This window comes from Salvelinus namaycush, chromosome 39 (genome assembly GCF_016432855.1).
Source record: "Salvelinus namaycush isolate Seneca chromosome 39, SaNama_1.0, whole genome shotgun sequence".
Lineage (NCBI taxonomy): Eukaryota > Metazoa > Chordata > Actinopteri > Salmoniformes > Salmonidae > Salvelinus > Salvelinus namaycush.
Genome location: NC_052345.1, coordinates 22,852,264 through 22,866,143, shown reverse-complemented (window position 1 = coordinate 22,866,143; position 13,880 = coordinate 22,852,264). Strand labels below are relative to the sequence as shown.

Here is a 13,880-nt window from a genome sequence, read left to right as displayed (position 1 = left end):
TCTTTTTGTGTATATCAGAGTCAGTATAAAGGCCTCTTTAGTGGCCTAAGTTTTCATAACTGTGACCTTAATTGCCAACCGTCTGTAAGCTGTTAGTGTCTTAACAACCGTTCCACAGGTGCATGTTCATTAATTGTTTATGGTTCATTGAACAAGCATGGGAAACAGTGTTTAAACATTTTACAATGAAGATCTGTGAAGTTATTTGGATTTTTACGAATTATCTTTGAAAGACAGGGTCCTGAAAAAACAATGTTTCTTTTTTTGCTGAGTTTAGTAGCCGTTTGTATCAAGGATAAGACAAGAACAGTGTGCTATGATCCTGAGTTCAAAATTCGAAGAGCACATTTCGCAAGTGCAACATTGCCCTCTATAGGTAGAGTTAACACAATCACTCAATCAAAAACCTTTTATTTATCAACCATTCCACTGAGTTGTGCTATATACAGACCAACTGTGCCCAGATGGACAACACACCACCAAACAGTTTTAAATCAAATCTACTTTATTAACCAACAACTATTTCTAAAACACAAACACAAAAGCATTCCAAACTGGGTCCCAATTGCTTCTTTTTGAAATGTCAGTAATATCCCTCAAGAGGAAATTAACAAGCTATATATTTTCAAATAATACAATGGGTTAACAAAGAACTTAGTCACAAGAGACGCTTACAAAAAGAAACAAAAACTTCCAAGTTCAGTCGTCTCTCTCCGAGCTGTCACCTCGACGAGGACTCCTCGAGGTAAAGTGGCTGAAAGAGAGAAAAAGAGAAATGAGTTTTCCCGTCTTCATATATTTGCTGTGCATTAAACACAAATTAAAGTCATTACCTCAGCTGGGAGGAAAAAGGCACCTTAGTTTTTGAGGTGAAGCTTTAGATTTTGAACAGCTGGGATTTAAAATATCATTTTAAATTTTAGAGCTCATTCTTACAAGACTTCGACAATGGCAACTGGTAGCAAGCAAAGTATTTAAAGACCATGCATTTAATATAAGTTCGTCATGCAAATGTATTATTTGGGTGAATTTAAAGAATACCATTCAAATAACCTTTTAATACATATTTCACATATTGAACTGAAAGATGTGAATGTAATTGCTGTTGATTTATTGCCGTAGCCATGACAGCAAATGACTGCTGTCTGAACACACACACAAATGTATTTTTATTTAACCAGGCAAGTCAGTTAAGAACAAATTATTATATACAATGACGGCCTACCAAAAGGCCTCCTGCGGGGACGGGGGCTGGGATTAAAAAATAACATATAGCACAAAACACACATCACGACAAGAGAGACACCACAACACTACATAAAGAGAGACCTAAAGACAACAACATAGCATGGCAGCAACACATGAAAACACAGCATGGTAGAAACACAAGGTAGCAACAACATGGCAGCAGCAAGACATGGTAGCAGCACAAAACATAGTACAAACATTATTGGGCACAGACAACAGCCCAAAGGGCAAGTGCGATTTGGTCGCAAGTATGACAGTCGCTATTACAAAACGCATTTGAAAAACAAAACTGATTTGAGCATTAAGGCCTGCAGTGTGAACAAGGCTTTAGCCCTCACTTCAACTCAATCCACGGAGAGCCGAGTATCTGCGGGGTTTTGCTCTTCCCTTGTATCTGATTGATGAAATAAGTCACTAATTACACTGAACAAAAATATAAATCAACATGCAACAATTTCAATTTTTTTACTGAGCTACAGTTCATATAACAAAAATCGGTCAATTGAAATCAATTATTCAGGCCCTAATCTATGGATTCACATGGGAACACAGATATGCATCACCTGGTCACAGATATCTTGAAAAAATTAAAAGGTGGCCTGTGGAGTATTGTCACACACCTCTTCAATGGCTGTGCAAAGTTGCTGGATATTGGCGGGAACTGGAACACGCTGTTGTACACGTCGATCCAGAGCATCCCAAACACGGGGCCGTGCATTATCATACTGAAATATGAGGTAACGGTGGCGGATGAATGGCACGACAACGGGCCTCAGGATCTCGTCACGGTATCTCTGTGTATTCAAATTGCCATCAATAAAATGCAATTGCGTCCCTTGTCCATAGCTGAACACCAGATACCCCCTAATGTACAGGACTACCTTCATAGATCTACTGCACTGGATCCAAGGTTCAAGTCCCTGCCCTGCACCGGAGGACATACAGTGATCTCACCACTGAGATTGTGGCCACTGAAGAGGTCAAAATAAAAAATAAGGATGAATTACTTAAATAATAAATATACTGCAGTCTAATCTTAGTCTATGCTATTGCTATTAGAATCATCCATTTTTGATTTGGAATAATAATGGCTTTTATTAAATGTTATTGCCACAATTATAGTTCCATGAAATACGAAAATAAATAATTTGCTTAATAGATCAAGTCATTTTTTCTGCAGGGTCAAGCCACAGAGCCGACAGGAGCAGACTCAGAGGCAACTCCTCCACAAAATAATTTGACCATGAAGGAGCGTTTCGGGGAGACCTTTGCGAGCAAAGACACAGGCAAGACGTTTGCCAACACCATCAAAGAGGAGGAGGCATCCTACAAGCAGCAAGTGGCATTCCAGTGGATGGTGATCCACTGGCATTGTGGAAAAGCAATGAGTGTAAATACCCTCACATTGCCATGATGGCAAAACCCTACCTGGCTGTGCCTGGCACTTCAGTTCCTAGCTAGAGGGTGTTCTCCACGGCAGGGGACATAGTGACTGCAAAGAGGTCTACCCTCTCCCCAGACAATGTAGACATCCTCATCTTTTTGAAAAAGAATTTGAAGTTATAAGCTCAGGTCTGCTTTGCTTAACTTTTTTTTGATGATGTGGACACGGGCAATTTTTTCACTATTGTTCAGTGTTGGATTCGACATTTTGAACATTGAGATGTTAAAGACATGATAGATTAGACGCATAGTATATTAAGGAGTGAGATCTGTAGAAAGACAGAGTGGCTTTGGAATGTGTTGGGGGACGGGAGGAGAGCACCGTGTTGATACAGGAAAGACAGATGGACATCTGTGGATTAGGTGAGGTCAGGAGGTGAGGTCAGATTCCCTTAAGGGAGTAATAAGGGTTTGGTATCCTGTTACACTTTTGGAGAGGATTGGAGAGAAGGAGGAGTGTCTTAAGTGGGATGTATGTAACTGTGATGGTGAGAAATGTCTTGCTGTCTGAATACAGAACCTTTGGGAAGAATTAAACTTGGTTAAGGTTCTCTAGTGTCCGTGAGTCATTTACTATCAAAAATAAGAACCTAACAAAAGGAAGAAGGTATCATGCCTGATATTGCACTTCAATTTAACAATTAAGTATTGAATATTTTATTTTAATATTTTATTTAAACATTGAAAAGTTCCTTGCTTTAAGTGTTCTTTAAGTAAAATGGAAAGCAAAGTTATATTTGTCTCCTTTTTTTTTTGCTGATCCGAAAAATGATCCGATCCGTTTAATCAGGTTCTTGATATGCCACATCTGTCAGGTGGATGGATTATCTTGGCAAACTATTAATGCTCACTAACAGGAAACAAATTTGTGCACTAAATTTGAGAGAAATAAGCTTTTTGTGGAACATTTCTGGGATCTTTTATTTCAGCTCATGAAACATGGGACATACACTTGTTATGTTTATATTTTTGTTCAATGTACTAACGAACTCTCCTCACCTGGTTGTCTCTCTCTTCATTTAAAAAGGGAAAACCCGCAGACACCATGCCCTCCATAGAATGAGTTTGACACCTGCTTTAGTCTCTTAAGTCAGTGACATAATATATCAAGGGGACAAATGTCTAAATTGTAATATCCGAAACGGTCAACTCCAACACAAAATTGTATTTTGTTGCGGTAGTGACAATCTTTGGGGATTGACATAAACTGCTGCATTTCGTGTTAATTACTCAATTTATGTAGCTGCATTGTTGACCACAGCACCGAAACGCTGATCAAAGCATTGAAACAGTTATATTTCTCACCTGGTCTTTGCACGAGAAAGTGACCTAGACCTTGATCTGGACTTTGACCGAGATCTAAAAAGAAATGAGGGGGAAAAAGCATCAACACCCATCATTTAATAAATAAGTGAACAATGTTATTTTTATTTAACCTTTATTTATTTATACACAATGTGGGATCTTTAAATAATGCAAGCAAGTCCATTTTTCTACAATTTACCTTGATCTCTTGGGGGTAAGGGCTCTAGATCTTCTAGGAGAACGAGAGCGGCGTGGGGAGAAGGATCTTGATCTAGAACAGAGATATCAAAGCTGTTAGCTAACATACATGCAGACCCGGTAAACTCTGCATTGCCATTCCTGATCAACTACTCTATTGTACTACCGTAACACATACACATCTGTATATGTTTATGTGGTGAATGTATGCAAGTGGAGTTGTGTATAGCATAAGTGTAATGACAGTTTAAGCTGCACTGAGTGTACAAAACATTAGGAACACCTGCTCTTTCCATGACAACCCAGGGCTCTCCAACCCCTGTTCCTGGAGAGCTACCGTCCTGTAGGTTTTCACTCAAACCCTAATCTAGCACACCTGATTCTAATAATTAGCTGGTTGAGCAGCTGAATCAGGTTAGTTACAATTGGGGTTGGAGCAAAAACCTACAGGAAGGTAGCTCTCCAGGAACAGGGTTGGAGAACCGTGACAGACTGACCAGGTGAAAGCTATGATCCCTTATTGATGTCACTTGTAAAATCCACTTCAATTAGTGTAGAGATGAAGGGGGGGGGGGTCCACTACCCAAAGGACATCCAGAGAACTTGACACAACCGTGGGAAACATTGTATTCAACATGGGCCAGCATCCCTGTGGAACACTTGACACCTTGTAGACTCCATGCCCCGATGAATTGAGGCTGTTCTAAAGGCAAACTAGGGTGCAACTGAATATTAGGAAAGTGTCCCTAATGTTTTGTACACTCAGTGTATATACAGTGCATTTGGAAAGTATTCAGACCTCTTCCAATTTTCAACATTTTGTTTCGTTACAGCCTTATATATAAAAAAAAAATGAAATAAAATATTTTCCTCATCAATCTACACACAATACCCCATGATGACAAAGCGAAAACAGATTTTTAGAAATTTTAGCAAAAATTATATATAAAAACCTATTTACATAAGTATTCAGACCCTTTGCTATGAGACTCGAAATTGAGCTCAGGTAAATAAATAAAATCCAATTGTATGTCACATACACGTGTTTAGCAGATGTTATTGCAGCTGTAGCAAAATGCTTGTGTTTCTAGCTCCAACAGTGCAGTAATATCTAACACAGGGCTGCGCAACCCTCTTCCTGGACATCTACTGTCCTGTAGGTTTTCAGTCCAACCCTAATTTAGCATATCTGATTCAGCTAATAAAGGTCTTGTTGAGCAGCTAATAAGTAGAACCAGGTGTGTTAAATTACACGGAACCCAAACCGGCTGCGCGTGTGCGCCATCGTGCATAAATACATTTTGTCCCCCAACACCAAACGCGATAACGACACGCAGGTTAAAATATCAAAACAAACTCTAAACCAATTACATTAATTTGGGGACAGGTCGAAAAGCATTAAACATTTATGGCAATTTAGCTAGCTAATTTGTGCTATTTACCTAGCTTTCTGTTGCTAGCTAGCTAAATATAGTTGTTATTAATATAGCTGTTATTAATAGTTGTTATTTTACCTGAAATGCACAAGGTCCTCTACTCCGACAATTAATCTACACATAAAACGGTCAACCGAATCGTTTCTAGTCATCTCTCCTCCTTCTAGGCCTTTTCTTCTCTTGACTTTATACTGCGATTGGCAACTCTCATAAATTAGGTGCATTACCGCCACTGACCTCGTTCGTTTTTCAGGGGGTATAACCAATGAGGAGATGGCACGTGGATACCTGCTTCTATAAACTAATGAGGAGATGGGAGAGGCAGGACTTGCAGCGCGATCTTCGTCACAAATAGAACTGACTTCTATTTTAGCCCTTAGCAACGCAGACGCATGTTGCCGCGCACGAGCAGCGTGGGTGCAATAATTGAATAATATAGATTCCTACATTTACTTTGCAACGCTCACGCACGCGAGCAGTGTAGTCAGGGTATTAAGGTTGGACTGAAAACCCACAGGATGGTAGATCTCCAGGAAGAGGGTTGGGCAGCCCTGATCTAACAATTTCACAACAATACACACAAATCTAAATTAAAGGAATGGAATTAAGAATATGTAAATATTTGGACCAGCAATGTCAGAGCGGTATAGACTAAGATATAGTGGAATAGGATATAATACAGTATATACATGAGATGAGTAATGCAAAATATGTAAACATTATTAAAGTGACTAGTGTTCCATTATTAAAGTGGCCAGTGATGATTTAAGTCTATGTATATAGGCAGCAGCCTCTAATGTGCTAGTGATGGCTATTTAACAGTCTGATGGCCTTGATATAGAAGCTGTTTATCAGTCTCTCGGTCCAGCTTTGATGCACCTGTACTGATCTTGCCTTCTGGATGATAGCGAGGTGAGCAGGCAGTGGCTCGGGTGGTTGTTGTCCTTGATGATATTTTTGGCCTTCCTGTGACATCGGATGCTGTAGGTGTCCTAGAGGGCAGGTAGTTTGCCCCTGGTGATGCGTTGGGCAACCACACCACCCTCTGGAGAGCCCTGCAGTTGCGGGTGGTGCAGTTGCCGTACCAGGCGGTGATACAGCCCGACAGGATGCTCTCAATTGTGCATCTGTAAAAGTTTGTGAGGGTTTTAGGTGTAAAGCCACATTTCTTCAGCCTCCTGAGGTTGAAGAGGTGCTGCTGCGCCTTGTTCACCACACTATCTGTGTGGGTGGACCATTTCAGTTTGTCAGTGATGTGTACACCGAGGAACTTGAAGCTTTCCACCTTCTCTACTGTGGTCCAGTCGACGTGGATGGGGGGGGGTTCTCCCTCTGCTGAAGTCCACAATCAGCTCCTTTGTTGAAATATCCTGTTTCCATTGATCAGCCTTGAGATGTTTCTACAACTTGATTGGAGTCCCCCTGTGCTAAGTTCAATGGATTGAACATGATTTGGAAAGGCAAACACCTGTCTATATAAAGTCCCACAGTTGACAGTGCATGTTAGAGCAAAAACCAAGCCATGAGGTCGAAGGAATTGTCCGTAGAGCTCCGAGACAGGATTGTGTCCAGGCACAAATCTGGGGAAGAGTACCAAAAACCTTCTGCAGCAGTGAAAGTCCCCAAAAACACAGTGGCCTCAATCATTCTTAAATGAAAGAAATGTGGAACCACCAAACTCTTCTTAGAGCCGGCCGCCCGGCCACACTGAGCTATCGGGGGAGAAGGGCCTTGGTCAGGGAGGTGACCAAGAACCCAATGGTCACTCTGACAAAGCTCCAAAGTTTCGCTGTGGAGATGGGGAAAACCTTCCAGAAGGACAACCATCTCTGCAGCACTCCACCAATAAGGCCTTAATCCCTATGGGGAAGCAAGCTGGTGGCAGCATCATGCTGTGGGGATGTTTTTAAGCGGCAGGGACTGGGAGACTAGTCAGGATCAAGGGAAAGATGAACGGAACAAAGTACAGAGAGACCATTGATGAAAACCTGCTCCAGAGCGCTCAATACCTTAAGACTGGGGCGAAGGTTCACCTTCCAACAGGACAATGACCTGTTGGTGTAAAGCACACAGCCAAGACAACGCAGGAGTGGCTACGGGACAAGTCTCTGAATGTCCTTGAGTGGCTCAGACAGAGGCACCAATTGAACACGATCAAACATCTCTGGAGACCTGAAAATAGCTGTGCAGTGACGCTCCCCATCCAACCTGACAGAACTTGAGAGGATCTGCAGAGTAGAATGGGAGAAACTCCACAAATACAGGTGTGCCAAGCTTGTAGCATCATAGCCAAGAAGACTCGAGGCTGTAATTGTTGCCAAAGGTGCTTAAACAAAGTACTGAGTAAAGGGTCTGAATACTTATGGAAATGTGATTTTATATATATATATATACACTGCTCAAAAAAATAAAGGGAACACTTAAACAACACAATGTAACTCCAAGTCAATCACACTTCTGTGAAATCAAACTGTCCACTTAGGAAGCAACACTGATTGACAATAAATTTCACATGCTGTTGTGCAAATGGAATAGACAAAAGGTGGAAATTATAGGCAATTAGCAAGACACCCCCAATAAAGGAGTGGTTCCGCAGGTGGTGACCACAGACCACTTCTCAGTTCCTATGCTTCCTGGCTGATGTTTTGGTCACTTTTGAATGCTGGCGGTGCTCTCACTCTAGTGGTAGCATGAGACGGAGTCTACAACCCACACAAGTGGCTCAGGTAGTGCAGCTCATCCAGGATGGCACATCAATGCGAGCTGTGGCAAGAAGGTTTGCTGTGTCTGTCAGCGTAGTGTCCAGAGCATGGAGGCGCTACCAGGAGACAGGCCAGTACATCAGGAGACGTGGAGGAGGCCGTAGGAGGGCAACAACCCAGCAGCAGGACCGCTACCTCCGCCTTTGTGCAAGGAGAAGCACTGCCAGAGCCCTGCAAAATGACCTCCAGCAGGCCACAAATGTGCATGTGTCTGCTCAAACGGTCAGAAAGAGACTCCATGAGGGTGGTATGAGGGCCCGACGTCCACAGGTGGGGGTTGTGCTTACAGCCCAACACCGTGCAGGACGTTTGGCATTTGCCAGAGAACACCAAGATTGGCAAATTCGCCACTGGCGCCCTGTGCTCTTCACAGATGAAAGCAGGTTCACACTGAGCACATGTGACAGACGTGACAGAGTCTGGAGACGCCGTGGAGAACGTTCTGCTGCCTGCAACATCCTCCAGCATGACCGGTTTGGCGGTGGGTCAGTCATGGTGTGGGGTGACATTTCTTTGGGGGGCCGCACAAACCCTCCATGTGGTAGCCTGACTGATTAGGTACCGAGATGAGATCCTCAGACCCCTTGTGAGACCATATGCTGGTGCGGTTGGCCCTGGGTTCCTCCTAATGCAAGACAATGCTAGACCTCATGTGGCTGGAGTGTGTCAGCAGTTCCTGCAAGAGGAAGGCATTGATGCTATGGACTGACCCGCCCGTTCCCCAGACCTGAATCCAATTGAGCACATCTGGGACATCATGTCTTGCTCCATCCTCCAACGCCACGTTGCACCACAGACTGTCCAGGAGTTGGCGGATGCTTTAGCCCAGGTCTGGGAGGAGATCCCTCAGGAGACCATCCGCCACCTCATCAGGAGCATGCCCAGGCGTTGTAGGGAGGTCATACAGGCACGTGGAGGCCACACACACTACTGAGACTAATTTTGACTTAAGGACATTACATCAAAGTTGGATCAGCCTGTAGTGTGGTTTTCCACTTTAATTTTGAGTGTGACTCCAAATCCAGACCTCCATGGGTTGATAAATTAGATTTCCATTGATAATTTTTGTGTGATTTTGTTGTCAGCACATTCAACTATGTAAAGAAAAAAGTATTTAATAAGAATATTTCATTCATTCAGATCTAGGATGTGTTATTTTAGTGTTCCCTTTATTTTTTTGAGCAGTGTATATATTTTTATTTTACATTTGCAACATTTCTAAAAACCTGTTTTTGCTTTGTCTCTATGGGGTATTGTGTGTAGATGGATGAGGGAGATTATTATTATTTTTTTTAAATACATTTTAGAATAAGGTTGTATTGTAACAAAATGTCAAGGGGTCTGAATACTTTCCGAATGCACTGTACAATCATTTTTATTTCATCATAAGTGTTATGAAAAAAGAGGACCAAGAATAGACCCCTGAGGAACTCCATTGATGATTGAGGAAGTTGGACAACAGCGCCTTTGGAACAAGAAAGGACAATGCATAAGAGCGCTCACCTCCTGCTACGGTCCCGGCTGCGAGAGCGAGAATACCTCCTCCCACCGGACCTGGAATGAGACCGGGACCTAAACCACATCCAAACGAGGTGGAGGGAGGGAAAGAAGGACAGTTCAAAGCAGGCCCCGCGAAGCCCCACATAAGACTGCCTTAGTCTGTTTTTATTTCTAACCTGACCACTGACAACAACAAATCACCCTAAGCCCACTGACGCTCTGACACTGGCTCAAATCAACACACAAAAAGGGGGGGTGGGGGGGTTACATTAGATTTAACATTACACGTGCAATGATACTGGTAGTAGGAGTCACTATATAGACATAGCTGTTCATGGAGCTAACGTATCCTGCTTAAAGCAGGCCTTTCAGTTCTCTAGTAAAGGGTGGAAGAGAGGAATGTTATTGTCAAGTCATACATTACATTGGAGATAAAAACACATTAATTGGTACTTGAAATAAACCTTGCAAGTTTGCCCGGTTGACCCACTTTGGACCAAGGTTCGAGCAGATCTAGGCGATCTAGAAGTATCTATCAGCCGACCTCTGCATCTAGTCGTGTTCTTCGATTTCTAACGATGATGGTCGTATTGACAGCCAAATCGCTTGATTGAGACTTGATAGATGCAAGGCGATTTTTCTAGACGGGACCATGGTCTACCAGGTTGTCCTCTTTACAAAACCCCAGGCCCAAATTGATAACCAAATCATCTGGTGCATTGTCAGCCCTCTATGAAATCTTTAAGGTGCAGCTAGATGTGGCAGTTGCTTGAGAAGGGGAGGTCTGGCTGATCGATCAACCGCATGGTCATAGAAGGATCGAAAGTGTGGAATTTGCTAGATGCCTCATGAAATCGTTAAGGATCGTGACACTCTGAATCAAACGACGAAACCTGAAATGTTTTGACCAGGTGAGTTGTTAACAAAAAAAATCCCACATAACAGTTCAGAAGTATTTCCATATTTTAAAAGGGATTTAAGTGACAGACGGAAACAAAAGTAGCAACAACAACAGGTAGCCTAGACACAGGCAGTTTGTCAAGATTGTATAATAATCATCTTTACTTTTTAAAAAAAATCTACATAAAGACACTGAAAAATCAAGACAATGAAAAATAAGCGACAACTACCAAAATATGAAAAAAGACCAAAACAAGCTAAATCTGATGCATTGGTTAAGGAGGCTTACCTGCTCCTCCTGCGTCGACTGTAGCGGTGGCAGTCGTAGGCATAGTGCCCCCGCTCACCACACTCATAGCACTTGTCGTTGGAGTCAAAGGCCCGGTTGGTGGGCGCACGCTCGTACCGAGATCGTCGCGGTATCCCTGTAGATAATTCAACTCGAATTCGAGATCCAGAAATTAACCTGAAAGGACAGTCAGTTCAATGGTAAGCAAATTGCACAATGGCATAGTTCACTTTAAAAAGAGGACATGAGGAAACCCATCTAAAGCGCAACAAGCATTTAGGAACATGCCTAAAGTGTTTCATCTGGATAGCAGCAAATGAGTAACAAGGTCATACCAGCTACCAGCTTACTGATAGATGTCCCTAAACCAATCAAATGCTTCAATATTTGCAAAGAGCAAACTACATTATTGACTGGCAAACATCAACAACACTGGTGCCCTCTGAGCCCTTTCAGCTTGTAGGTCTTGGAGAGTAGGCTAAACTTGGGGGCGAAGTCTGGAGTCTTGAGGTACCACTTACTTGCCGTCAAGGCCACGGACCGCATCTTCTGCATCCCGGGTGTCTTCAAACTCCACAAAGGCAAAGCCCGGGGGGTTCCTCGCAATCCACACTGTTCTCAAGGGTCCGTAATACCCGAACGCCCGCTCTAGTTCTCCTTTCCCTGCAGCAGTGCCCAGGTTACCGACGTAAACCTTAGCGTCTGCAAAGGAAAAATAGAAAGAGGTGCCAACCACTGCTGCAACTCACTGATTCTGTTTCCCGATAGGCCTTTGATTTCCCACTCCCCTAAGCTCAGTATCAAAAGTAACGCCATGTATTGAGGTCAGCGAACGATTAGCATAGAGTTGGCCTGAGGCAGTTCCTCATGCTATGGTCTAAATTAAATTATGTGTCAGGCATATGAACATAATATTGTGTGCTTTTCCACATAACAATGAGCTGCATGTAGTGATTTACTGCAATTAGGTATCACCTAAATCACACTTGACCAAATATTTGAAGCCTGAAAATGTGATAAATTAAGCAAAGAATCAACCTTAAGCAGTTTAGCCTGAAGCAGTTTAGCCTGAAGACCCGGCATTGAATTGCATTGAATTCTACGTCGGGCAGAAATATGCGTTTGGATCAGGAAAGTTTCCTCTCACGACCTCTACAAGCCAAAATGTTGAATAAAAAGATTTTTTAGTTTTTCGTACTTTCCCCCCCAATTTCGTGATATCCAAGAAACACCGTCCAACTGGCGACCGAGGTCAGCTTACAGCCACCCGGCCGGCCACAAGGAGTCGCTAGAGCACGATGGGACAAGGAAATCCCGGCAGGCCAAACCCTCCCCTAACCCGGACGACGCTGGGATAATTGTGCGCTGTCTCATGGGTCTCCCGGTCACGGCCGGCTGCGAGACAGATTAAATTATATTTTTACTCACTTTATCGGTTGTCCATGTGGTTTGTCATTTTGCAGGTAGCAATGTGAGACATTAGATCGACAGGAAGTATAATTACATAAACTTTTCAAAGCCCTGGTAGTGTGTTCAGATTTCGATCACTAGAAGCATGTGCACAAGAGACGCATGCTCGTGCATGTGTTTACATGGTTCTGCATGTGTTTACATGGTTCTGCGCATGCTTCACGTGATAGATATCTGAACGCACTACCAGCGCCTTAAAGTTAATTGAAGTATACTTTCCTGTGTATATGTCTCATATCCTTACAGACAACCTGTTAAGTCATTCAACATTCTGGCTTGTGAGGACATTTTCCAAACAAATGTATGGCATTAATCTCAGACTGTGAACCAGAGCTATCACAGTGCAGTTGAAACAAAGCGATCCCCGCCCCTGTTTTGTTAAAAAGCTGAGGGATGTGCTGGAGAAATGTAACCAATCTCAAATCCATAGAGCAATGGATATAAGGAATGACCATCTATGATATCAAATGTATAGTTTTAACCATGTTTTGAGGCTGTATATCTAGTGTTTGTTAACATTTACATTGTTTGCAAACATTGGCGTAAAACATGCTTATATTTTGAGTTCTGATGGTGTACAACAGTTGAACTATGGTCATGAGGCATTTAAGCCGCAATATGTTACTTTTTTGTTATGGAAAATATATTTCACAGCGGTTTAGATAGTACAATGATTCTCTACACAATGACTGATTGTTTTGTCACAAACTGAAATTAAGTAAATTATTAGAATTTTAGCAAACAGGAAATTGCGGAGCGATCTGCATATTGCACCTTTAAATTCTTCAAGAATCAATGCAACAATGGGCACATTTCATTCATTTATAGGTCCACAAATGGATGTAGCAACTGCAGATTGCCCCCATTAAAACATTTCGATCGAAAAATAGCTACATAATAAAGCAATTGATTAGCGAATCGGGTGTGCTAGGAAAGCTAAATACGCCTAATGTAGCTAGCTAGTTAACCAAGCATGAGATTATCTTCACGAATACGGAGTTTGACGTCAATATATATTTTGTCTACTATTGAACATGCGTTAGGTTAGCCTTTTGTGCATTATTTTGTGATGCTAAAATCCGTTATGCTATTTAGTTTACCTCCTCCGTTTCGACCGTGTCTTGACATGATTCAAGGCCCGCTTTACAATCAATCTGCGCATGTGCGTGTCAAGTGCTAGAGCTGGCTAGCTGGATTGAGCCTGTGATTGAATTTGTCCGACGGTCAAATGTGTCGTTGTAAACAGTGATACAATTCCAAAGGTTCTGGCCCGAATAATTAAATACCTTCACCAACCTAATAGTGTACTGTGTGATTCATGGTATGAAA

The 13,880-nt window shown here is 42.4% G+C and overlaps 1 protein-coding gene across 1 annotated transcript; it reads right to left on the bottom strand.

Annotated features, from left to right (window-relative positions):
• Positions 1–482: 482 nt before the first annotated feature.
• On the bottom strand, positions 483–13,757 carry LOC120032798 (serine/arginine-rich splicing factor 7-like). Its single transcript, XM_038978979.1, has 7 exons — positions 13,652–13,757; positions 11,603–11,783; positions 11,082–11,258; positions 9,896–9,964; positions 4,196–4,267; positions 3,997–4,050; positions 483–754 (listed from the first exon to the last, which is right to left on the bottom strand). The coding sequence occupies exons 1-7, from the start codon at positions 13,677–13,679 to the stop codon at positions 700–702; spliced, it is 636 nt and encodes a 211-aa protein (XP_038834907.1). The 5' UTR covers positions 13,680–13,757; the 3' UTR covers positions 483–699.
• Positions 13,758–13,880: the final 123 nt, after the last annotated feature.

Coding starts and splice junctions, on each gene's coding strand:
- LOC120032798 (XM_038978979.1), bottom strand. CDS start 13,679: ATGTCAAGACACGGTCGAAACGGAGGAG. Junction 11,259..11,602: donor GTCCGTGGCCTTGACGGCAA/GTAAGTGGTACC, acceptor CTGTCCTTTCAG/GTTAATTTCTGGATCTCGAA. Junction 4,268..9,895: donor AGCCGGGACCGTAGCAGGAG/GTGAGCGCTCTT, acceptor TCTCTGTTCTAG/ATCAAGATCCTTCTCCCCAC.